Below are 22,408 nucleotides of genomic sequence, written 5' to 3'. Positions count from 1 at the left end.
TTCTGACAGATTTAAAACAGTCCCATGACTCCTCTTGCCCTACCCTGACTTTCATCCAATGGGTTGGTTAAATTACTCCCTCCTGTGCATTCACCTACTTACTATTTATTTTTCTTTAAGTAAAGTCTGCTTCAACAATTGTTGTGAGCCTCTGAAGCACAGGTAAGTGCAAGGGGATTATGCCTCCACTGCCAGCTGTACTTTGCAGGCTACAGGTAGTTTACAGCTACCTTTCTGCTTTTAAACTATGAGGCTTGAAGAGAAGAAAAAAGCAACAAGCAGTGAATACAATCCACTTCCTAACTTTCCAGACCATCACTGAACCAGTAACAATCTGTTATGCTGAAATCAGGTGAAAGATGTTTCCTTTTGGCTGGGACAAAGCCTGAGGTTTTGCTATGAAAACTTGTGGAATCATATAAGTAGATCACGTTGTACCTTACTAAGATTTTTGGAAATACTTTTTCTGTACCCTTCTGTGGAATTACTTGCCATAATAAATAATTCATTGCATTAGTATTTTAAATTAACACAGTACAATTTTTGCTAAAGCCCATTAAATTTAAGAACTGCTAAATCAAAGGCCAGGATGTATCACTCACTTCCTGGAGGATTACTGAGCTCCTCCGGTGCTGCTATCAACAGCTCCCGAAGCAGAAGAGGGACTGCTTCCAGCACTGACAAGCACAGGATCCTCCCCTTAATGGCTGCAGGTAATGGTGGAAATTCCCTCATTATAGGAGCTCCCCTTTATGATGGTCAGCACATTACTGGCTCACAAATGGGCTCTGAGGGATGAGAGGGAGGGGGATGTCTGGCCTCTGGGGCACTGGCTGCTCGTCCTTCCAATTTAGCTACAAGGGCAGTCTTCCAGTTACAGTCTGGCAACTGCCCAGGCCCATCAGTAGGATGGACAGTGCAGCCCCAACACAAAGCACAAACCCAAAAAAGACAGGCTGCTGGCTGACAGAAGTAGGGAACAGTGAGCTCTTCCCAGCTCCTGGCCTTGTTGTCATTTTATTGCAAAGCTCCCATGCCTTCTTGGCGATTTCTCACGGGCTACTCCTCACAGCACTGACTCCTTCTTCACAGCACAGCCAACAAACTCCAACTCCCAACTCAACCAGGTAACCCACTCTTTTGTAGCACTTGTCTTCTTATTGGACATAGCTGTGGCCTATTAAGGGCACACCTGTTCCTAATCTTTGGTGATTAGTACAGCTCCAACTCCTCAGGTGTGAGACTACTTCACATGGCCTGGCTGAGCAGTGCTGCAGCAGGCACAGGGATCAACACAGGGTCCCAGGATACCCTCCTTACCCCCTGCCCTAACTGGAGAACTGCTTCCATGAGCAACCTCCAAAAAAATCTGCTCCTCTCCTCTTCCTTGTTCTGGGCTCCCTTTCCATCCCCAGCCTTCTGGTCTAGCAACAGGGCTGGAAGTGCCTCATGGAAGCAGAGCCAAAGGCAGGGAAGCACAGATGCTCCCTGGGAAGCACCAGGAGCCTGAGGGACAATTCCCAGCTTCACCTGGTCCTCCCTCTTGATAAAGCCCCTTTCCTCAGCACCTTTAAGCACACAAGCAACGCCAAGGATTTTGATATTTAATCCTGATGTATTGTGGGATGGGTTTGGTCCTGGATCCATTTTGTAACCCTGTCAACAAGGCAGGCTGTGACCTGTCCCTCACTGCTTTGTCAGCAATGTACCTGCCAGGAGATGGCAAGGCCACAAAGTAGAACAGACTACAAAGGTAAGGAGGCATGGGTTGGTTACCTGATGGGTTACCTGTTGGCACAGGGGCAACACAGGGAGAGTCACAGAGCCGGGTTGGGGCTGGGCCAGCAGCTCTTTGCAACACTGACCAAACTGGCTGGGGCATCCCCCAGCCAAGGTGAACCTCAGAGCTCCCACTCAGAGTGGGAATCAGAGTTTGATCTATCCTTTATTTCCCCAGGATATTATTCTCAAACTTTTGCTCTATGATATACCCAACAATAATCCTTTTCTCCTCCAAAAAGAGGGTTCTGTCAACGACTGGCTTCACACTTCTGTCATATAAAGTGAAAACACACAGGCTGTGTCAGACTGCACAGGGAGAGAGGGATGGGAAAGGCAAGTGGAAAGGTGAGCTCATGGTACAGCTACCCTAATGCTTTTATGTACTCCAAGGCCAAGTTCCCAGCTCTGAGGACCTGCAGAGCTCAGAACAGCACTGCTAGCAGCTTTTGGAAATTGGACACAAAGCTTTAATGAATCTGGAGACCTCCCATACTTCTGTGACCTTCCCATCTCACTGACCTGGGGAGCAGCAGCAATCCCAGGCTGGCAGGGCCAATCTTCTCCTTGTGAGACAACTACTCCAGTGACATCCGCTGCTGTCGGTGCCTTGGCACCAGGATGCAAGCAGACACCATCTTCTGGGATCTTTAAAATTCAGCCTTGCAAAGCTCTTAGGATCAAAGTGCAGCTGTCCCTCAACAACTCAGCTGTGTCTTTGTGTCTTAAAACTTTCCTCTCTTGAGATCGCCTCAGCTCACTGAATTATCAGGTTCAATCACCTGCAACATAAAGGGGATGAAGGTACATTTCACTTTTAAAACTGTTTCCTAAAATCAAGGGTCTGCTCACAGTAGGCACTGAGAGCCCAAAGGGTATTTATTAAAAGCTAGAATTATTTAAGAAATCTGGTCCAATCCATTCATCTTAAAAGATGTACTTTAGATCAGACTAAAGATTTTTTGGGCTATGCAAAGCTTTAATCAAGTTCTAGATCCCCGTTTTGCTGATACCACACAAAGGGTGATGCCAATACACCATGTATTCCACCCAGATCAAAACACTACAGCTCATCCCCAAACATTGGAGCCTCTAATGAGGACTGCTGGACTGCTCCAATCACTCCATGAGGCCTGGCTGACTGTCCAGCAGGCAGTGAGCACTACAAGCCCACTGTCTCGTCCAAGACAGACAAACCTTTCTCAAGCTACAGATTGGCTCAGGCTCTCTAGGTCAATTCTGCCATCTTCATAAGGGGCTTCAAACCAGATTCTCTGCAGTTCAGACTCTGGGAAAAGGTCTCAGACCACCAATAGGTCTCTGCTGAGCATAAGTAGAGCACCCAGCCCTCTCAGGAGATGAGGACAGCATGATATCAGGACACAAGAGGACATGGCTATCTCCTGTTACATTAAATGTGTGGTGGGAAGAACAGCACCACTAACACACCACATAAATCAGTAATCTAAATTAGAATACACAAATCCACTCCAGAAAAGTTTAATGTGGGTTCCTGGGGCATCATATTCTAAAAAAAACAAACTAAAAACCAAAATACAGTACAAAGAAAAAAGGCAAACAGAATTCCCCAGTATTTAAAACAATGAAATGTATCAAAGCTCCATCTATTACAAGGCTGCACGCCACAGCAGCTGCTGGAGGAAGCAGTACCAGCCTGAGAACCAGGAGGCTTCACTGCCCAGAGATAGCCTGGAATAAGCAGCACTCAACCAGAAAACCTGGCTCCTTAGGGAACTACTAAGACTCCTTGAAAGGAAAAGGGCAGAACTCTGTAGTGCAGTGAGCTGCCCAGCATCCCTGCTGCTGGCAGATGAACCAGACAGGCTGATCCCACAGTGCTGAAGCCCTGTGAGAGCACATATCCTGCGAGGAGCGGCACCTTCCAGCAGATTCCACCAACTGTGTGCCAAAACCTACTCCTTTGAGAAATCCTGGTATGAGAGGAAAAAGAGCCATTACAACAGCCAGTCAGGAGACCAGGAAGGGATCGAGACACACCATGTTACCAGCTGGGAACAGAAACAACCAATGGATCTCGAGTTAAGAGGTCAGCCCAGTACAGACACAGTACCAGGGATTGTCTGCGGTACCCTGTCTCCCATTCAGTCTTTGGATTGAGGAATCTTAGCATAATTTAGGCAAGAACCTCTGGTCTCTGCCTCAACCCCATCCCATTCAAAGCAGGGCCAACTTCAACAACCAATTAGTTCAGAGCCTTCTCCAGATAAATACTGAGATAAATAAATATCTCCAATGATGGAGATCTCAGGACTCCAGCATATGCACAGTAAGCAATGCACAGGCCATGGCAGTACTTCTGATGTACCTGGCTACAGAGCAGCCACCATGGAGCCAAGGGAGAGCTTGGCTTCCATCTATCAATCTTCTTATGACAACAGTATAATTTGATATGACCCCTACACCTAAGGGCAGTGAGCCACAGCTGTTCCACTTCACTGCAGGGCTGCTACAAAGCACTCATTTCCACAGGTACTGTGCTCCAAAGGCAGCCAAGCCCCCCTGATGTGCAGCCCAAACTGACAGTAACCATGAGAGCTGAGGGAAAACCTGGAGGAGCACTTATTCAAACAATGGAAAACAGAGATTCCTATGGAGAACAAAACTGTGAGCTCAGAGGACCTACATCAATAAGGAACCAGCTGATGTCAGACAGCATGAAAAATATAACAAACATTAAGTAACTCAGGTGCTCAGTAAACACTGCAGGCATGACAGTGCCATCATGAAAATGCTAAGATTACAGTTGGAGAATATACCAAGACTTTTAAAGCCTGCTGGGAAGCAATAAAACCTTTGCTGACAACAATTCCTTAGACTTCCCAACAAACACTAAATATGAGCAGTGAATCTGCAGATCTAGATGCCAACTGAAAAACTGAGATAAACAGAGGAGTGGTGGGGAAGGGCTGAGAGACTTCCTTCTCCTTGCCACTTGCCTCAAAGAGAGGAGAAACACCTCTTCCCAGGTGCTGGCAAAGGGTCCTCTCCTGTGGCATGTGCACCAGGCCAGTTGAGCCTACTGTCCCCACACTGCCTGACATGTGCACATGTGAAGGCTGAGACACCTTCCAGACCATAGGGATCACCAGATTTTCTATGATCCCAGCAGGAGCACAAAGTGCCCCAAAGGCCAGTCAGGTGCCTCGAGAAGCTGACAACAGCCTGGCCCGAAGCCCCTGTGGTACAGCCCCCACGCGTGGGGAGGAACGTGTGCCCAAACCCCGTGGGTCAGGCAGATGGAAGGGCAGGCTCTGGACATCCAGGACGGTGGCAGGGAGCCGGGCATCCCGCGGCCCGGCCCCAGGCAGGCACGCAGAGAGCAGGCAGGGCAGGAGCACAGCGGTTTATTGGCAACACGAGCAGAGGCGGCGGCGGTGGCGGCGGGCCCCGAGCGGGGTGAGGGGCGGCGGTGCTCCGGCGGCGGGGCCGGGGCCGCCCCGGGCCTATGTCAGCGTCTCCCCCTTGGTGACCTACGGGAAAAGGAAAAGCCTCAACCAGGGCCAGCCCCGAGACCGGCCCGCACCCGGCCCACCTCCCCCGCTGCTCACCCGGGCTTCGATGTACTCGATTCTCCGCTCCAGCGCCGTCAGCTTCTCGTTCAGGGTGGCCAGCCGGGACCGGCACGACATGTCTGAGGGGAGGCGGCAGTGAGACACCGCGGGCCGCCGCACGGCCCGGCCCGGCCCGACCCGCCCGCAGCCCCCGCCCCGCGCCCTCACCGAAGGAGTTGAGGAAGTCCGCGATTTTCTTGATGGAGCTGGTGATCACCTCGATGTACTCGCGGTTGGCCCAGTCCTGATGGATCTCCCGCTGCACCGGATCCTCCTGCACCGACATGGCCGCCGCCGCCGCCGCGCCTGCGCGGGAGCCGCGCCCCGCCCGCCCGCCCGGTGCCTCAGGGCCGCGCTGCCCCAGGGCCCGGCCCGGCCCCGGCGCGCTCCTCGCTGCCGTCCGTGTCGCTGCCGCTCGGCTCCTGCGGGACGGGCCGCCGTCAGCACCGGGGCTGCACCCCCGCCCTCCCCCGCCTTGGAGAGGCGCAGCCCGGCGGCCCCTGCAGTACCTCCTCAGCGGGGCCCTCCGCCGAATCCTCCTCGTCCTCATCCGAACCCCTCTCCTCAGAGGCCTGAGTCAAAATTTCTTCTCCCTAAGTTGAACACAAGATCTGTACTGAGTGTATGCGAAACGGCCAAAGCATGCCAGGGTGGGATGGAAGAAAAGGGCATTTTGTTGCCTTCTTAAATAAAAAGTTTTAGAGTTTAAAAAATCAGGTTCGTTTAAATGTCCTGCTTTCACAGTGAGATGAAGAGCCAGAACTGGCTTCTTTTAAAGCCACACATGAAAGTGTGTGAGGGTGTTCAAGTGACTTTCATCTCTTCCCTCTTGTGCATGTAGTTCTTGCCATGAAATCTGAGTATCTGTTCATTACAATCAAATATGACCCCTCAGCCTAGAGATGCAGACTCAATATTGAAATAAAATGCTTCTTTCTCCTTCACTAGACATGACTGTACTGTGGTCACACTGAATTTGGCCTTTTAGCTATATCCACACACAAGGGGAGAGTTAGAGATGTCTCTAGAGTTGGACAAGATGAGCATTGTCCTCTCCCAGATTTCAATTGCCCCAGGCAGGGCAGTGATTCTCACCTGAAGATCCCGATTTTTGAGGATGCCGACCCAGAAAGCCTCCTGGCAGTGGTTGAATGCCAGCATTGCCTTCACTCTGTACACAAATTGTTCCAGAGACTTCTTCAACAAAGGCACATGGTTGGTCAGTCCAATGTCTTGGTGAATCTGTGCAACAGTAAAATGTGATGAGGATTGATTCTTCCCTAAGTGTTCTGGCTGTTTAAAAGTCACTGGTTATCAGGTGGGATGGACATGACCCCCACAAAGCTTGCCCAGATGACATCACTTTTTGGCCAAATTATAGCCATTGTTAAAAAATAAAGCTCAGATCAGTATTTTGTCTAAACCGGTCCCTTACAGCAATCCAAATATCCACATTCGCCTGGATTAAAATGTCTGTTTTTGTCATGAACTCTAGAGAGAAGCTAGTAACTCCTCTGCTGAATTCCCAAGCTCAGAAAAGAAAAAATGAGAAAGGTGTTAAATACACCCACTTCCATCACAACCTTTTCTTCCTCAGTGCCTCAAGCAATTCCTTTACATGGAATGTGTGTGCACTATAATCTCCAAATCCAGCTTCTCTGGAGCAAAGAAGCATTGGCTTTTGGAGAACTAGGACAGGAGGAACAGATGGAGTTGCTGTAAGCAAAAACCACCAGAGGAAGGGCAGCTATGCCAGGTATCCTAAGAGATTTAGCTCTGGGTGAGCATCTCCTGCTAGGCTTCAATCTGCAGTACAGAAAAGTCACTGCTAAACCAGAAATCCTGTCACCCTGCCAAAACCTGCACAATTATTTTGTATGCAAGTATTTTCCTCTTTCATGAGAATACTTTGTAATCTTCTGGGATTAAGATGCTCTCATTAGCTGTACTCTGAATTCAGGTCACCTGCATTTCTTGGAAGAGTTCAACATGCCTGGGCAGAGGGACACTGCTTTGCTTCAAGTTCTGCCAACAGGGAATGGGCAACTGATTACCAACAGCAAGCTGTTCTCTAGCCTATGTAACAGGCAGGAGTTAGCACTAATCAGAACCTAATCAGCAGAACCCTTGCTAATGACACAATCAACACTCACAGTGCTCCCTGGGCCCTGGAACCTGCCCCACTGTGTGCAGGCAGTTTGGAGACTCAACAAAGTACAGCACTGGCAAAATTCTGTCTCCAGAAACTGTCCACATGCCCAGGGTTAGGTATGTGAACAGAGAAGAGGCTTGGTATGAAAGGGGAAATGACAAATATTTAGGAAATGACAGGTGAGGCTGACTGCTGTTGCCTGCTGTGTAATGCTCTTTAAAGAGTGACAAATCCTAGGTCACACTGCACCATGGGTTAGTGAGCCTCCCTGAGGTTTGTGTGAAAGTGAAATCAAGGTTGGTTTAACAAATATTGGTGTCAACTCCTCTTCAAACAAGCATGGAACATTCATTGCATACATTTACTTGCCCCAGATTCAGTTTCTGCCTTCTCATTCTTGCAAAATCATTTTGTACAGAGATCTGTCCCAGAGAAGTGGTAGAACACAGGTGTTCCTTAATTGCAGCCCTGTGCTAACAGGGACCATGGGACACAGCACTTGAACATGCTGGCCAAGTGCAAAGACAAAGATTACATGAAAAGCTGCAATGCTGTGATCCTGCTAACAAGGTGAGTTGTGACTTTAAAGCAGGCATGAGGATTTCACTTTGAAACATGAGGTCTGTTTAGCATTGTCAGGGTTTGTGCCAGCTTCCACTTCTCCCTCTGTGCTGAGAGGTGCAACGGCATCTTCTAATCTTTAGTGAAATATCTATGCTCCTGATGCCAGCTCTTGCCTAAACGGGTAACAAATCTGGCTTGGGAGCCATGCTGGTAGCTGGCTTCCTCCCTTCAGCTATTTTGGCAAAGCTCCCTTCTTGGACAAGTGTTCATGAGCTTTTTAGGAGTCAGGAACAAAGCAGCACACAGGAAGATCTCCCTGTCTGCTCCTGTGTGATTCTCTCCCGCAACACACACTGTATCTCCACATTGTAAGCAAAGTTCTAATCCTCTCCTTCCTTCCTGCCCCAAGTCTCCCCAGTGACAGACTCTGTTATCACTGTCTTCCTTCTCCCTCTGCCCTTCCCAGCATAACATAAAAGCCATCTCAAGAGGACTTTGAGCAGGTTTTTTCCCTATTCACCTCCTGTTGCTGATTCTTCTGAGTCACAAGGCTGTTCATCTTTGGCAAAGCTTCTCTCCTATATTATCAACCTGGTGTTTGTACTTTGTTCAAGGTCTCTAAGATCTTAGCTTGTGTTCTCAGAAACAACCCCTCATAGATGCCAAAAACTAAAGATGTCCAGAACCTCTGTGTTAAAAAATACTATGCCAACCTGACCTAACATTCAAGTCAATCACTTTCAGAGTAGATGTTTCAACTTTTGGGTCATTAAACAAGGCCTATTTCACCTTCTCTCAGAGTTTTTGCTTGAACAGACACTGCTGGAAACATGCGAGTAGAACCTGCCAATGCCCTGGAAAAGCAGTGGAAGGGAAATAATACCATCCTTAGGACAGGAGTTTGTGCTGCAATTGGGACTTACCTTGGAATGACCACACATATGATGAAGTTGTCTGGTACTCATCTGCAAGGTTTTCAGCAAACTCTGCACATCATCCTGCAATAAATAAGCAGATCAGCAAATCATTCTCAAAGGACTTTTCCACAGGGAAACAAGAATATTGAAACAGCCTTAGTCCTAGCAGTGCTTTCAAAGGGTTATGAAATAGAGGTGAGATGCGTGTATGCAGGAAGTATCAGTCATGATCTCCAGCTCCCTGCAGCCATTCTGTCCCCAGGATTACCGTGTGCTTTTTAAAGCTGTGGTCCAGGAGAGGCATGGCCAGCTTCAGAAATGCTTCTACAAAGAGACGGCCGTACTATAAAAGAAAGATGAATGCATCAAAAAACAAATTTAAACTCCTTCCCAAAGAACCATCACAAAGGCAGATGAGATAATGATACAATTTTCCAAGCTACCCCAGAGACTGTTCTTGCTTAGAAAAAGATTATATTAATGTGAATATGTACTGTACATATATGCAGTACTGGAATATACAGGATCAATAAAGGGTCCCACCTTTAATCACTGCAAAGAGAGGCTAGAAGGACAAGGTCTCATCATTATACACATCCCTGGTTTTATCCACTAGGCATCTGGGAATAAAACTGAACTAAATGCAAAATGTTAGAATCACTATACATATATATGTATAGCAAGGTGTAAGCAACACAGTATGTATGTGCTTCTTCCAGAGAATCCAGTACCCACTCTACTGCACTAGAGGCAATGAGTCAAGAAAGCTGGTACATATACTGCTCTCTTCAGTTATCTTGAACTTTTACTTACCTTCAGGCAGATGCTGAGTACAGGCCTGCTGTCAAATACCTACATGGACAAGAGGAAAAAAAAGAGTCAGATCAGTCCACAAGTCTAAGGAAAACCATGTAAGCACAGCACACCCCTGTGAATGTGTGAACCCTGCTCTAAAGCACCATCCATTCTCAAGGATTCTCTCATTCAGCAGGAACACCACATAAGCACATGAACTGTAGTGGCCCTCAGCTGGAAGCCCATGGCAGGATTGCTGTTCAGTGATCTAATGTGCACCTTTTGCAGATGGCACAAAATTATCTCAACGAGTCTAAAGTTCTTAACAGTTTGGGACTCAAGAGACCCAAGCCCAGCTGATGGGCAAATGATCACATAACAGACAAAGCAAAACTGAGATGGGCAAAATAATATGAAGGTAAACCCTGGTGCTGCTATGGCTAAACTGAACTACGGGCAAAACTGAACTAAGTGGTCCAGCTCTAGCCTTTATGCTCTCCAAAGGCATCTGGAGCACAGGTAGGGTCCCAGTGAATGCTGCTGTATAGAAAACCTGGGCTTGCCAATTATCACTTCAGATATGTAAAAATAAACAATAATGTTCAACCTAAGCAAGGAGAAAAGTAGAGCTGTACCTATCACCTTCTGGCCCAGACAGCATCACACTCAAGAGACACTGAATGAACCAGCTCCAAAACTGACAGAAGGGGATATTTCATCCAGTGGAACAGGGCACAGATTATAACTGGCTTTAATTATCACCTCCAGGTCGTTCCACTAGTCAATCACACTTCATGTTTTTCCCCAGTGCCCCTGAGCCTGGGAACACCAGGCCTTACTGAGAATTTGGAGGCAAAGGCAGAAAACCAGCCAGAACCTCACCTTGACCAAGTTAATGAGGATGTGGAAGTTCCGCACAGCGATGTTCCAGCGCAGCAGCTTCTCCAATTGCACCTGTGGGGACGCAAGGGGACAAGAACCCAGGAGGCTGCATTTCCTCTCACTTTGCTGGATGTGCTTTCAGCATTTGCTGTGCCCAAAGCACTTGTGTTGTTGAAGACAAAGGAACAAAGCTTCACTACAAGCATATTTATCACAGCAGAAACACTCCATAGTAATTCCAGCCTGATCAGTGGCTTCAAGTGCTAGGAGTTAACATGCTTGCTCTCAGAGCAGCTCTTAGTTGCAAAAAAATGTTGTCCTCCCACACAGGTGTGCGGACCAACTGTGCAGTTAAGTATTTTGCTGATTAATGCCTATTTTCTGGTTGCAGCTTCTGCTGGTTTTACTAGATTTTTGACATGGTGTAAACCAGGAAAAAAAGATGCTACTTATATGTTACCCTGCATATCAATGTTGATATACACTGATGAATGAAGGTGTATGACTGCATTTCCTAGACAAAGTTCAGAAGTAAATTCCTTTCCAATTAATACATCTTTATTGTACTGTCCAGTTTAACCTAAGTTTTCTTCCCCTTACAGAGTCCAGTGTATTAATTTTCCTACCTCAGTTGAGTCTGATGGTTTCCCAGCTGGGATGCTTTTCACTGAACTCTCCAGCTGAGCCATCATTACTCTGAAGAAAACTGGGAATGTCTGCCTATGGAGAAAATGAAAAAACTGCAAGTCAGCTCTGAGCATTTTGATAGGCTGTTTGTCACCAGAATGATGCAGAAAACTCAAAGGTTGCCCAGCTGGGCATCCTTCTCAGTAGGAAATCACAGAAGATTGGCACTAAGACTCATAAACAGGTGTAGCCCAGCCCAATTGCCCAGACAGATGGAGAATCCTGGGAAGTCACTAGCACTTCCTCAGTGTGAATGACACTTAGACACCACTTCTTGTAGCTGTAGGGATGCACAATGGAAGGATTGCAGCTCTCAGCATAAGATGATTTTGGAAGTTTCAGAGTGGAGGAACTTTCTTCATCCCTGCTTCCAAATTCCCATGCTGGGGCAGAAGAACCCTGAGCGTGTTTTTGCACACTGCATATCTGCCCACATTGCCTACAGTCACCCCAGGCATCTGAGGCTGACTTTTGGAGTGCTTTATACCACCATAGTAGCACAGAGATGACAGACACTGATGACAGACAGCAGATCATTCTCCAGTTAAAAAGGCTCACAGCAATAAACTCGGCATCATGTTAAGCACAGGACATTCCACTTTGGCATAAAGCTACCCCATGCTACCTGTGGCAGAGTGCCAAAACAATGTTTACAAGTGTCCAGAGTAGCCACCACAGTACCAACATGAAATCACAATAGGCCACAAAATAAGAAAAATAAATATTTAAAAGCAGAAATTATCATTATGTATATCATGGAATTCAAAGTTTCTATTGCTACAGTTACCTGCTTAGGGTAGGATAAGTAGAAGAACATCCATCTTTGGCAGAGTTCATCAGTTCAGGAACACCAACACTGGAGATTTCCTCTATGGCTTTCAGGATGTTATCTGTGTGCTCCAGGTAGACACTAAATCCAAAACCAACATAGCTGATCAGCAGATACAAAATGACACAACAAGGCCTTGAACACTGCCCTACCTGAAACACGTGGCCTAAAACTGTCAAGCTTTTCCCTGCCAAAAGCATGCAGGAAACCCAAAGCACTACTTAGAACTGTCACAGTGATGTCATTAAAAGCTACCATGATCTGAAACAGACATGGATTCAGTATTCCCTCATTTTAGTATTTAGGAACAATAGGCTGGGAAGAGGATGAGATGGAATTGCTCTTTCTGAGAGAGAACACCCAATCAGTATGGGTGACATTGAAATGGCTGTCTGCTATAGGCAACCTGGATCAGGAACAAGCCAACAAAGCCTTCTACAGACAGCCAGGAGTACCCCCATGTTGCAGGCCGTGATCCTCATGGCAGACTAACCACTGTGACACCTGCTGGAAGGACAGCCCAGCAGGGCATAAGCAATCCAGGAGTCTCCTGGAGCCATTGATGAGAACTTCCTGACACAAGTGACAGAGGACCTGATGAGGAAATCCTGAGGTCCTGCTTCAGCTGGACCTCATACTCCAAACCATGAAAGAAACTGTGCTTTAGAAACAGTGTAGAAACAGGGCTTTAGGCCAAGCTGTGCAAGCATGAGAGTTATGATTCAGAGGGGGCATTCCTCTGTAGCAACAATAATCACTAAAAAAATAGTGTCTTGGTGTGGGAATAGCTTGAGCCTTACCAGAGCAGGGTGTGCAGGGCACTGTTGAACTGGCTGCCCTTCTCTCGGTCTCCACTGGGCTTCACCCAGGACTGGCAGAGGAACTGCTTTGCTAGAGAAGCTGGGAAACATAAAGGATAACTTAGTGAAAGAAAAAGAGTAATAATAAAAAAAAATCCTTCTTCCATATAAAAGCAGCATGTTCAAATGACTTTTTGAAGATCACAATATCAGCACCCCTCATGTGCTTGATCTTTCTAAGTCAGAATGTATTTTCCCTAAAAAGCTGCAAGGCCACAAGGACATATATCATGATAACAAAATATTTGCACATCCAGCATGTTCCTGGTCTGGAATACCTGCTCACATCAGAACCATCATCCACCTCTGGCCACTTCTGACAAACTTAAGTTAAACCTTATTTGTTTAGCTCCTTGTAGCTCCTATAGTGTGCCATCTATTTGTTTTTAATTAGGCCACGTGCAACCCTTTGGGTATCCATTTCTAGAAATGGAGTTCAAATAAAAAGTGCCTTGGTCTTTTGGCCACAGCACTACAGTAATAAATGTGAAGTTTTAAGTCTACAGATTTCTGAAATCAAAACTGCTAACAAACCTGCTTGTCTCTTGCAGAAATGACCAGGAAAATGATTAGTTAAAATAGGTTATTGCCTGCCACACTCAGTCAGTCATTCTCCCAGCATGGGACTGTTTAAAATAGTAAAATTGTCTTTAAGGAGGGAAGTTACAATTCTGTGTGGCTATGGGGATTGGAGAAGGACTTATTCTAGAGGTGTCTTAGTATGACAAGGAATGGCTGAGAGAGGTAATTGTCTGGAGTCTTTATTTCAGTGTGTGGTGAAGTGGAGATCAAGTACTTTTCTTGTATATTCCCTGCAATCATGTCTATCCTTTACCTTATGTATATCTTATGTTTATCTTATGTAACGGGTCCTAATCTATGAGAGAAGCTTTCTTAACTGAAAACATTTGTTGCATAGGGTTAAGAATTTACAGGTTTTCCTCTCTCTGCCCTGGAGTAACAGCTGTATTTGCAGCTCATTTCAATAAATTTTGGAAACAAGCTGTCACAGACATCTGTACTTACAGTAGGAAGTTACATCAGATCAAGTCTGTGATCACTCACCTCCATAACCAGTGATTAAACTGGTATCAACACTGAACAGCAGGCTCATGCTTAGAGCTCCTGAAAGTTGTGAAGCTCTGATTTTTAAAAACACCAGCTGAGAGAGCTGGAGTCTGCCTGTCTGCATGTGACTGAGACACAGCAGAACACATACCAAAGAGGGTGCAATGTATTTACTGCTGTTCACCCAGTAAGATTACCAGGATGTGAAAGGGAAATCTCTCCCTTAAAAGGCAAAGACCACACAAAACCTCATCTGAGATGGGCGATTCTTCACACATTACCCATTTTCTCCTTCTTCCAACCAGACATGGGTTTCTCAGCAATGGCAATCAGGAGCTGAGTGAGGATATAGGCACAGTGGAAGCTGGGAACACTCTGCTGGAAATTCAGGAGGTACTGAAAACTCTCACTGGGGATGACAGGAAAGGGAAAAGGTAAAAAAAGTGCAGACAGGGTAATAACTCAGACACACATAAATAAAAAGGAAGTATTAGACTATCTAAGATCCAAGGTCTCCATATCCCAGTATTGTGTCTCTGGCAGTGCCCTTCTGAAGAAGGGGTGATCAGCCACTAATACATAGGAATTCAATCACTGAAAAAATTCTCTCAAGCCCTAGCCACTCTGAGTCTAGCAACAGCTTAATATACTGCTTTTGCCTAGTGTACCTGTAAGCATTTTAACTCTTCAGAACATTGCCATTCCTTCTGTGAATCCTGCTAATCTCCTTGTCTCAATAGCATACAAACAAATGAGATCCACAGATTCATGCATGTTTTACATTTTTTAATCCTTTAATGAGTTTTGACTACACTGCCATTCAATTAAACACAAATCTCTGTTTGGAGTGTAGTCACTATGAGAGTTCCCAAACACACATTTGCCCATAATGCCCACACAAAACAGAGAAAAATCCCTGAAATTTGTTCATTTCAAACCTTGTGAAATATAGATTCTACCTTATCAGTTCCTCAAGAAGAAGAAACTCTGTCTCTCCTGGCTTTAGTCTGTCTGCAAGCACCTGGAGAGCTGACCTCAGCAAGTCAGTGTTTTCATGCTGAGAAAAACCATTCCTGAGTGGGGAAAAAAATGCAGTTCATCATCAGATCAGAAGAGATATCAGATGCAAATGCATATCTAAGCCTATTTGGCAAGATGAAAAATAGAGAGGCTGGATACTCAAGATAAGTCTTGCAATATGAAAGTTATAAAGGGACACAAAAAATTAAAAGCTCAATGGGAATTTCAGTGGCAGCTCACCCCAATATGTATGGCTGTCTGACCTGCAGCAAAACAGATTTTACACTGGACAGCAAAACTGATCCTGGGTTGTTTGGTACAAAACTGACCAGGTTCTTTGATTTACAAGATAGGTGGACTCAGGAACAACCAACATTCACTCTGGCTAAAGAGGAAATGACAAATCTGGGAACAGTCAGGAGTGGATTGGGGACCCTCAGGCTCCAGTAGAGGACAACAGGAGACAGACCTCAGACATCTCTTTTTATGCATTTACTACTGTTTATGAAATACAACAAAGGTAAAATGCTTTCCACATGCAAATCCAAATTGGGGTTTAGAAAGAATCTTTTATGATACTATCCTGGATTATGTTAGCAGATGCAAAAGTCTTCAGGCTGCACAAGCATTTCTGAGTTGGATATTTATGAATCCAGTTTGAATGCACCAACAGCATTGGCTTTTTGCCAGTGAAATACACATTCATCCTTTCTCATTGGCAAAAGAAATTCTTCCATCACTCAGGATTCAGGCAGTGAATTTAGTGCAATTTAGCAAAGGATGAGGGGAAGGAAATGGGAAAGGATGAGTAAGAAAATCCAAGAGATCCCTAGGCACACTGGAAATTGCACAACTAGGTGAGCCAGTATGCCCCTTATGCTGATCTTGACCCAAAAGCCAGATTGAATTCTACCCAGTTGAGTGCTTCATCACCTACAGCTTTAGCACTGCTCAGAATCAAGCAATGAAGCCTGGCTTAACTAAGAAGTGCTTAGAAGTCTCCACCCACTGCAGTGGGTCTTTTTTCATGGCTGACAGGCCTTTGGCAGGGTGCAAACACTTTAAAGAAAAGAAACAAGAAGAAGAAGCAATAAATGGGTACTACTATGGGCTTTTATTTTAAACTCACCAAGCAAATAAGGAGCGAAAAGTCAGTAACAGAAGTTGGTAGCAAGAGGACATCAGCTGGTGCTCCTGGATGTTCACTCCTGGTTCATCTTCTGCACCCTGATTTTGTACAGCTGCCTTTAATACAGATCAAATAATCCATTAAACACTATTCCAAACAAAGATAATGGCACAAGAATCCATTTCCATAAATTCCATGCTTAAAAAACCTGAAGAAAACAAAGTGACTCTTTTTCCCTACGTAAAAGTATCTTTACAGGAGACAAAACTTTAGGATTTTTTTTTGTCAAAATTGCTATCCACTAACCTGGAAGTAGTTATGCATGTTCTCCATGTGCTTACACAATGGCTTGAGTAGATCAACCACACACATAGCAACTTCCTTGGGAGATCTCTGACACAGATGGGAAAAGCCAATATCCTTGTTGCCTCTTTCCTGCAGCAAACCCAAAAGATAAAAGTTGCTTCATTAGCCTTTCTTGAGAATAATTTCAATTGCTACATCTCAGACTGCTGCCAAGCAGTGCAATTCCTGATGCCATACAGGGTCAGGAAGGGTCACAGGGAAGGAAAGTTGGCTTCTGCTGAACCAGCACCACCAGCTCAGACAAATGGATAACGTTTGACTCAAAGGATAAAACTGATCTACAGCTCTCTTACAGAATCATTTAGGTTGGATCAGAGAATCCAACACTTTACTCAAACACTAAGAGAAGACAGTCTCTGCATGTGGGAATTAAGATAGGTAGGAAAGACAAGGAGAAAGAACAATGACTATGAAAAGCCCAGCCAACTGCAGTGCTTTTCTCAGTTTAATGCAGTGGGACACACATTTACTTTCCTCCTGAAGGCATCAGCAAGGAGTCCCTACACTCAGAGAGGTTTCTAATGCAGAAAAAGCAGAAACATGGATGCAGCAGCTTCTGCTGGCTGCTGCAGCCATCTGGCCTGGCTAAATCTGAACAGCACAGCCAGTGTCCCCAGGGAGGGCTAGGAAAAGGGTCACCTGAGTTTTGAGGCTACAAGACTCCCTCAGTTAAATATCCTTTCCTGAGACATGCAGAGAACCAGATGCTGCAAACACTTCAGCAAGAGCAGTGTACACAATTCTTTTGAAAGAGCAAGTGCTGCTCTGGCACACAGCTGGGTGTCACACTTCCATTTAACTAACAAGTGAAAGTAATTATGAAAAACATTTCTCAGCAAAAGCCTGGAAGCCCCTGATGCGCTCTGCCTCAGCCCAGGCCTGGACCCATAGCCTGCTGCTGTTCTTGCCTTTGGAAAGGGCACCCTCCTTGTGGAGCCCGAGGGCAGCACATGTTCCAGCTTCCAGCACAGGTCATCCAGAAGGAAGCAAAGCTCAGCAGGCCCCAGCTGCACAACTTCACGAGCCTGCAATTAAAAGAACAGTCAATCCCAGGACCCAGATGTAACTGTAGTGCCTTGAAGCTCAAGTTTACCCTGTTTCCAGTTATGACTCCTGGACTAGGTTAACCTCAGGAGGGACTTATTTGGTAGATGTTTGGTTTTATGCTCCCCCATGGCAGGGATGGGGCATTGGCTCTGGTTACTCGAAGCATGAAGCCATCCTGATGCTCTAAACAGCTGAGGCAATGTCAGTACAACTTAACAACTGAGAAAGAACAGATTTATATACATTGACATTGAAATAAGCTCCTAAAGATAAAGAGATGTTTAAGCCCAGAGAGTCACAAAATTCACCTACTGAGTAACAGTCAAGAAGTATTTTGAAATAATGCCACATAGCCCAAGAGACTTGTCAAACAGTCTTCCAGTTGGCCTGTGACCTGCATGCACAGAGACAGCTGTCTGCAAGGGCAGACCAGGCTGTGCTCCAGCCTGTTCCCATTTCATGCATTTACTGTAGCCTGACAAAGTGAGACTCCAGATGGAGTCAGCCTGCCTACAAAGAGGGTATTAACAAAATTAAGCACATCCATTTTCCAGAGCCATAGTAATGCAGTTTTTACAAGCTCCCAGATGATACACAGCACCCTGCTCACTGAGAGCGCCTCCATGACTCCAGTCCAACATTTGTGCTGTTTATGATCTTCTGATGCCTTGACACACTTGAGTTTTTGCAATACAGGCTTTAATTTATGTCACAGATTCTTTTTGACAGGCTTAATACTCAATACAGGCTTGTAAATACTTAGAGTATTTACAACCCTGTATCTTACCTGTGCCCAATATTAAAGCCCCTTTCTTTCCATTAGGTCTATACATGTTATACAGTATCTTTCACCTTTTATGCAATATTTGCATTAGTTTTTTTTTAACATTACTATATGATATGTCTTTTCTTCTCAGGAAAGTCCTCTTTTTCTCAGTGCCTTGAAATACTTGGGGCCAAATGCTCTCCTAGTCCCCAGCTCACAGCCCTGGGCCAACACATCTTAGCACCAACCTGTTGTGCACTTCAGTGGAACAGGGAGGGCCAAGGCCCCTGAGAGAGGCCATTCCACAAAGCCTCATCAGTGTGGGCTTCAGGCTGCTCCACTCACCTCTGTGTGCATCTCTGTGTCCAGGACAGACTTTGTGAGCAGCCCACAGTGCAGCACAGTGAACACCTCAAGGTCCAGCTCTCGGAAGTACGGGCGGTAGCTCTGCAGCTGTGCCAGAGGATTTCCTGCCTCTCTGTCAGCAGCACTCTGAAAAGGAAATTGCAGGAGAATGGCCACTGCAGGGATAATTTACAAAATTCTGATGGGAGGCAGGTGCCAGAAAGGTGAACTGAACCACTGACTGTGATTAACTTTGGAATGAACAACCCCTCTCTCAAAGCTTTTGTTTATGCTTCCATGGCATCTTCCCCGTTCTGGCTTCCTTGCAAGTCCCCAGGGCTGCACACCTACCTTGTCCAGCTCAGAGAGCTCAGTATCAGGCTGGTTTCCCTCAGAACTGTCTTCTGCTTGAGAACGATCTGCAGAGCCAGCTTTGCTGCCATCAGCCTTCTTTTTCCTTCCTTAAACAGAAAAGCAACTTCAGAATCAAAGGCTACACACTGTGCTCAGCACTAGGAGCATTTGCAGCCAGCCAGCACAGGCTGGACTTTAATCAGCACTAGGAAATCATGGAGCACAGGTCCATAGATGAAGTGCTCCTTCAAAATACAATATCTAAAGTGATGGATCCTCCTCTTGTCAGAACTTTCTTTCTGTGTCCAACATGTTCTTACATAACAGGCCCAGACCCTGCACAATGGGTTTGGCACAGGAGGGAAAGGCATTCTGATCTGTGGCCTCCTCCAGCTGTTCTCATTTAATGCTAATATGAGTTTCTGTCCACTTTGGCTTAAGGCAGGAAATGCTAATCTAAACTAGAAATAAATCTAATCTAGAAACAGAAATAGAGACAGGAAGAACAAAGCCAATCTGATTCAGCTTGAAAACTGAGAGGCAAGTTCTTCTCTGTGGGAGCTAGCAAGAGGAAAGGATGAAGGAAATATTTCCTTGTGCAGCAGAGCCATGACAAGGTTCCCAGGACATTGGTTAGGTACAACCTAAAGCTCAGGGGTTTACAAGGCAGCTCAAGCCACAGATTCAATACCAGATGATGCCACAAACCCATCAAAGACAGAACTTGCTGCTGCAGAAAGTACTTTGGCAAGTGAAAGCAATCAATGAAAGCCCTGTATTTTCACTGTTAAATGCTTATGCAGCAGCTTTCCCAAGGAGACAGACTACCCAACACCTATTTGGTGTAGGTTATTTTTCCATCTCCACTTCATCTGCAACAGGAGCTGATGAGGTAAAATTTCCAGCTAGACAGACTTTGCCAAGAATTTAGTGCTTTAGGCACACACAAGTACAATCTGCCAGCCAACCCCCATCACATCTGTTTGCTTAAACATTTTTAATTTTCTTTACCACTCCTTTTCCTGGCTGGACCAGCAGCATTAACAGATGGTACAGCCTCCAGGGCCTCAGAGTCAAAAGTAGCTGGTGGTGGGACATAGCCAGGGGATGCTGAAAGAGCCAAAATGTAGAAATTGGGTTAATTCAGCTTCTGAATGACAACATACAGGCCAGATACATATCTAAAGGAAGTATCATACATTTCACTGCCCTGGTGGAAGTGGGGGTGGTGAGGTAAGTGTAAGAATTTGTGTACCTGCTAACGAGCAGTGAGCTGGAGTAGCAGTGGAGCAGATTAGAGTGCCTGGGATCTGGGCAGGCTACTGGGAGATGGACAAGGTGTGCCAGTACTTGGGGGATCTGCTAAAGCTTGTGTGCTTGTGACTCTAGAGTGTGTTATTTGTGTGCTCCTCACTGAGGAAGTGATTAAGAAGAGCAGTTTGGATTTGGACAAATTGAAAATTATAGCTGTTCACGCACAAATTTTTAAAACTGCAAAACTGCAGTATGTGTTACCATTTGTTTCCTCCATTGATGTCTAAGGCAACCCCTTTCACTTCACAGCTGGTACAGGCCCAGAATGTACAAATGTTTCATACTCACCTGCCAAGCATTTTCCCAGCACATTCTGCAGCTCTGTGATGTTCTGTAATCGAGTTAAAACTTTCCCCTTCATCTCAGCATCCTGTTGCTGGCAGAAGGCATTTACAACCTAGAGATACAAACCAAGCTCACTGAATCAGGGAGATTTGCACCCACTTTGCTACTTTTTCATTTCTGAGTAACATTCTCAAGTCCTGAATAAATACACAACACAGCACAGGTGGCCTGTGTGACCAGGTTCACACTGCATGAACAAAGTTCTTCAGAAGTCCATAAGAACATGGATACAATTGGTGCAATCTAAAAAAAGCAAGAGGACAACACCTATAGATTAAATATTAATTGAACAAAAGGAATTAGAAGACAGCACATTGTCAGGTTCTGTGATACCTGTGGCTCTGAAGATCCCTTGGCACTTCCCAGGTCTGCCAGTAAAGAGGCAGTCCTGGGAGGAGAGCAGAAGGACTGGGAATGTGGAATTGCACCAAGTCTGCAATTCTTCTTCATGTTATCAGAGTAACCCCAGCAGGAAAAAATCCCACTGACCAATACATTGCCCAAATCTGCTTGAAGGCATTGCATTTTACTCTTCTGTCAGCTCACAAAGGTGTAGAACAGAGAGTACAGAGCACTCCAAGAGAGGAAATTCTACAGCCTCTCTGAAAGTGGAGCACAACCTCTCTGTTAGGTAACAAAGACCACAATATTCCCTCCCCTCCAGCTTCCCCTCTCCTGGCAGACCAACCTCAGCTTTCCTAGGCTTCCCTCATCCCTCCACTCCAGAACCTGCAGACAAGGCTCTACTCACTTCACGGAACCAGTTGAGAGCATAGAACAGGAGTGAGCACAGAAATTCACGCTCCTGCTTGGACAGAGAGTCCAGCTTCCCTTCAACCTCCAGGTCAGTCAGGTACAGGGGACAACCTGGACAGAGCAAGCAAAGTATAGGTTGGACTGTGTGCTACCCATGCTTTGGTCTTTGCATAGACCAAGCCTCTTACCAAAGCCTGCATCAATTCCAGTGAGTATTTGGAGAAAGGCCCATCAGCCACTCCATCCCCAGACACAGCAACTGTCTCCCCTGCCTCCCTTCCACTCTGTGGCCACAGAGCATCTCAGCCTCCTCACAAAATGCACAACTCCTCCTGCAGCTGGAGGAAATCTGTGCAGATCTGGCACAGGAGCAAGGCAGGCAACCAGGCTCTCTAAAAAGTCCATTTCCCATACCTAGTAATGCATCAATCTCCTCCAGGCTTCCACTGTTTTGCTCTGCAGTGTAGAGCCTCAGCAACCGGAAACAGGGTGACAGACACAAGGGTGACACTGCCCTGAGGGAAAAAAGAAATGGAGTGGGTCTGATGTTTTATATATCTCCAGAATGCCCACCATTTTTCCACTATGTCCTGTGTCTTCCCAGGCCACCTTGCCTATGCCTTCTATTTTGCTTCTTGTAAGTCCCAGCAACACAGAGCAGAAATGCACCATGTGGGTTAGGAAAAAACTCCCACAAATTAATAACTGGTGATTACCAGTTTTCTGGAAAAGCATGTAAGGGCAGAAAAATGGCTGCAATGAACAAAAAATGGGGTCAGATTTACTTCTGGTGGAAATCAAAAGTTGAGTAACTCAGAAGGAACTCTAAGAAATTAGAGT

General features: G+C 45.8%; 2 protein-coding genes across 2 annotated transcripts in view; both read right to left on the bottom strand.

The window, feature by feature from the left end:
- Positions 1-3,263: 3,263 nt before the first annotated feature.
- BRK1 (BRICK1 subunit of SCAR/WAVE actin nucleating complex) lies at positions 3,264-5,681 on the bottom strand. The gene is made up of 3 exons (XM_084214415.1): positions 5,541-5,681; positions 5,370-5,452; positions 3,264-5,291 (listed from the first exon to the last, which is right to left on the bottom strand). Exons 1-3 carry the CDS (start codon positions 5,656-5,658, stop codon positions 5,265-5,267), a joined length of 228 nt encoding a protein of 75 aa, XP_084070541.1. The 5' UTR covers positions 5,659-5,681; the 3' UTR covers positions 3,264-5,264.
- Positions 5,682-5,716: 35 nt separating this feature from the next.
- The window catches only part of FANCD2 (FA complementation group D2), a gene marked incomplete at both ends in the record, with an annotated part of 33,629 nt that continues 16,937 nt past the window's right edge, over positions 5,717-22,408 (bottom strand). The window contains 21 exons of the mRNA XM_084214531.1: positions 5,717-5,794; positions 5,882-5,965; positions 6,468-6,614; positions 9,012-9,086; positions 9,274-9,348; positions 9,819-9,857; positions 10,683-10,754; positions 11,309-11,402; positions 12,157-12,279; positions 12,999-13,098; positions 14,408-14,535; positions 15,086-15,199; positions 16,276-16,387; positions 16,578-16,710; positions 17,550-17,666; positions 18,800-18,946; positions 19,151-19,260; positions 20,165-20,263; positions 20,756-20,864; positions 21,564-21,679; positions 21,983-22,083. Coding sequence (XP_084070657.1) covers positions 5,717-5,794; positions 5,882-5,965; positions 6,468-6,614; positions 9,012-9,086; positions 9,274-9,348; positions 9,819-9,857; positions 10,683-10,754; positions 11,309-11,402; positions 12,157-12,279; positions 12,999-13,098; positions 14,408-14,535; positions 15,086-15,199; positions 16,276-16,387; positions 16,578-16,710; positions 17,550-17,666; positions 18,800-18,946; positions 19,151-19,260; positions 20,165-20,263; positions 20,756-20,864; positions 21,564-21,679; positions 21,983-22,083 — 2,173 coding nt within the window. The remainder of the gene's footprint in view (positions 5,795-5,881; positions 5,966-6,467; positions 6,615-9,011; positions 9,087-9,273; positions 9,349-9,818; positions 9,858-10,682; positions 10,755-11,308; positions 11,403-12,156; positions 12,280-12,998; positions 13,099-14,407; positions 14,536-15,085; positions 15,200-16,275; positions 16,388-16,577; positions 16,711-17,549; positions 17,667-18,799; positions 18,947-19,150; positions 19,261-20,164; positions 20,264-20,755; positions 20,865-21,563; positions 21,680-21,982; positions 22,084-22,408) is intronic.

Source organism: Fringilla coelebs, assembly GCF_963513975.1.
Source record: "Fringilla coelebs genome assembly, chromosome: 13".
Taxonomy (NCBI): domain Eukaryota; kingdom Metazoa; phylum Chordata; class Aves; order Passeriformes; family Fringillidae; genus Fringilla; species Fringilla coelebs.
This window is presented reverse-complemented; position numbering and strand designations above follow the sequence as displayed.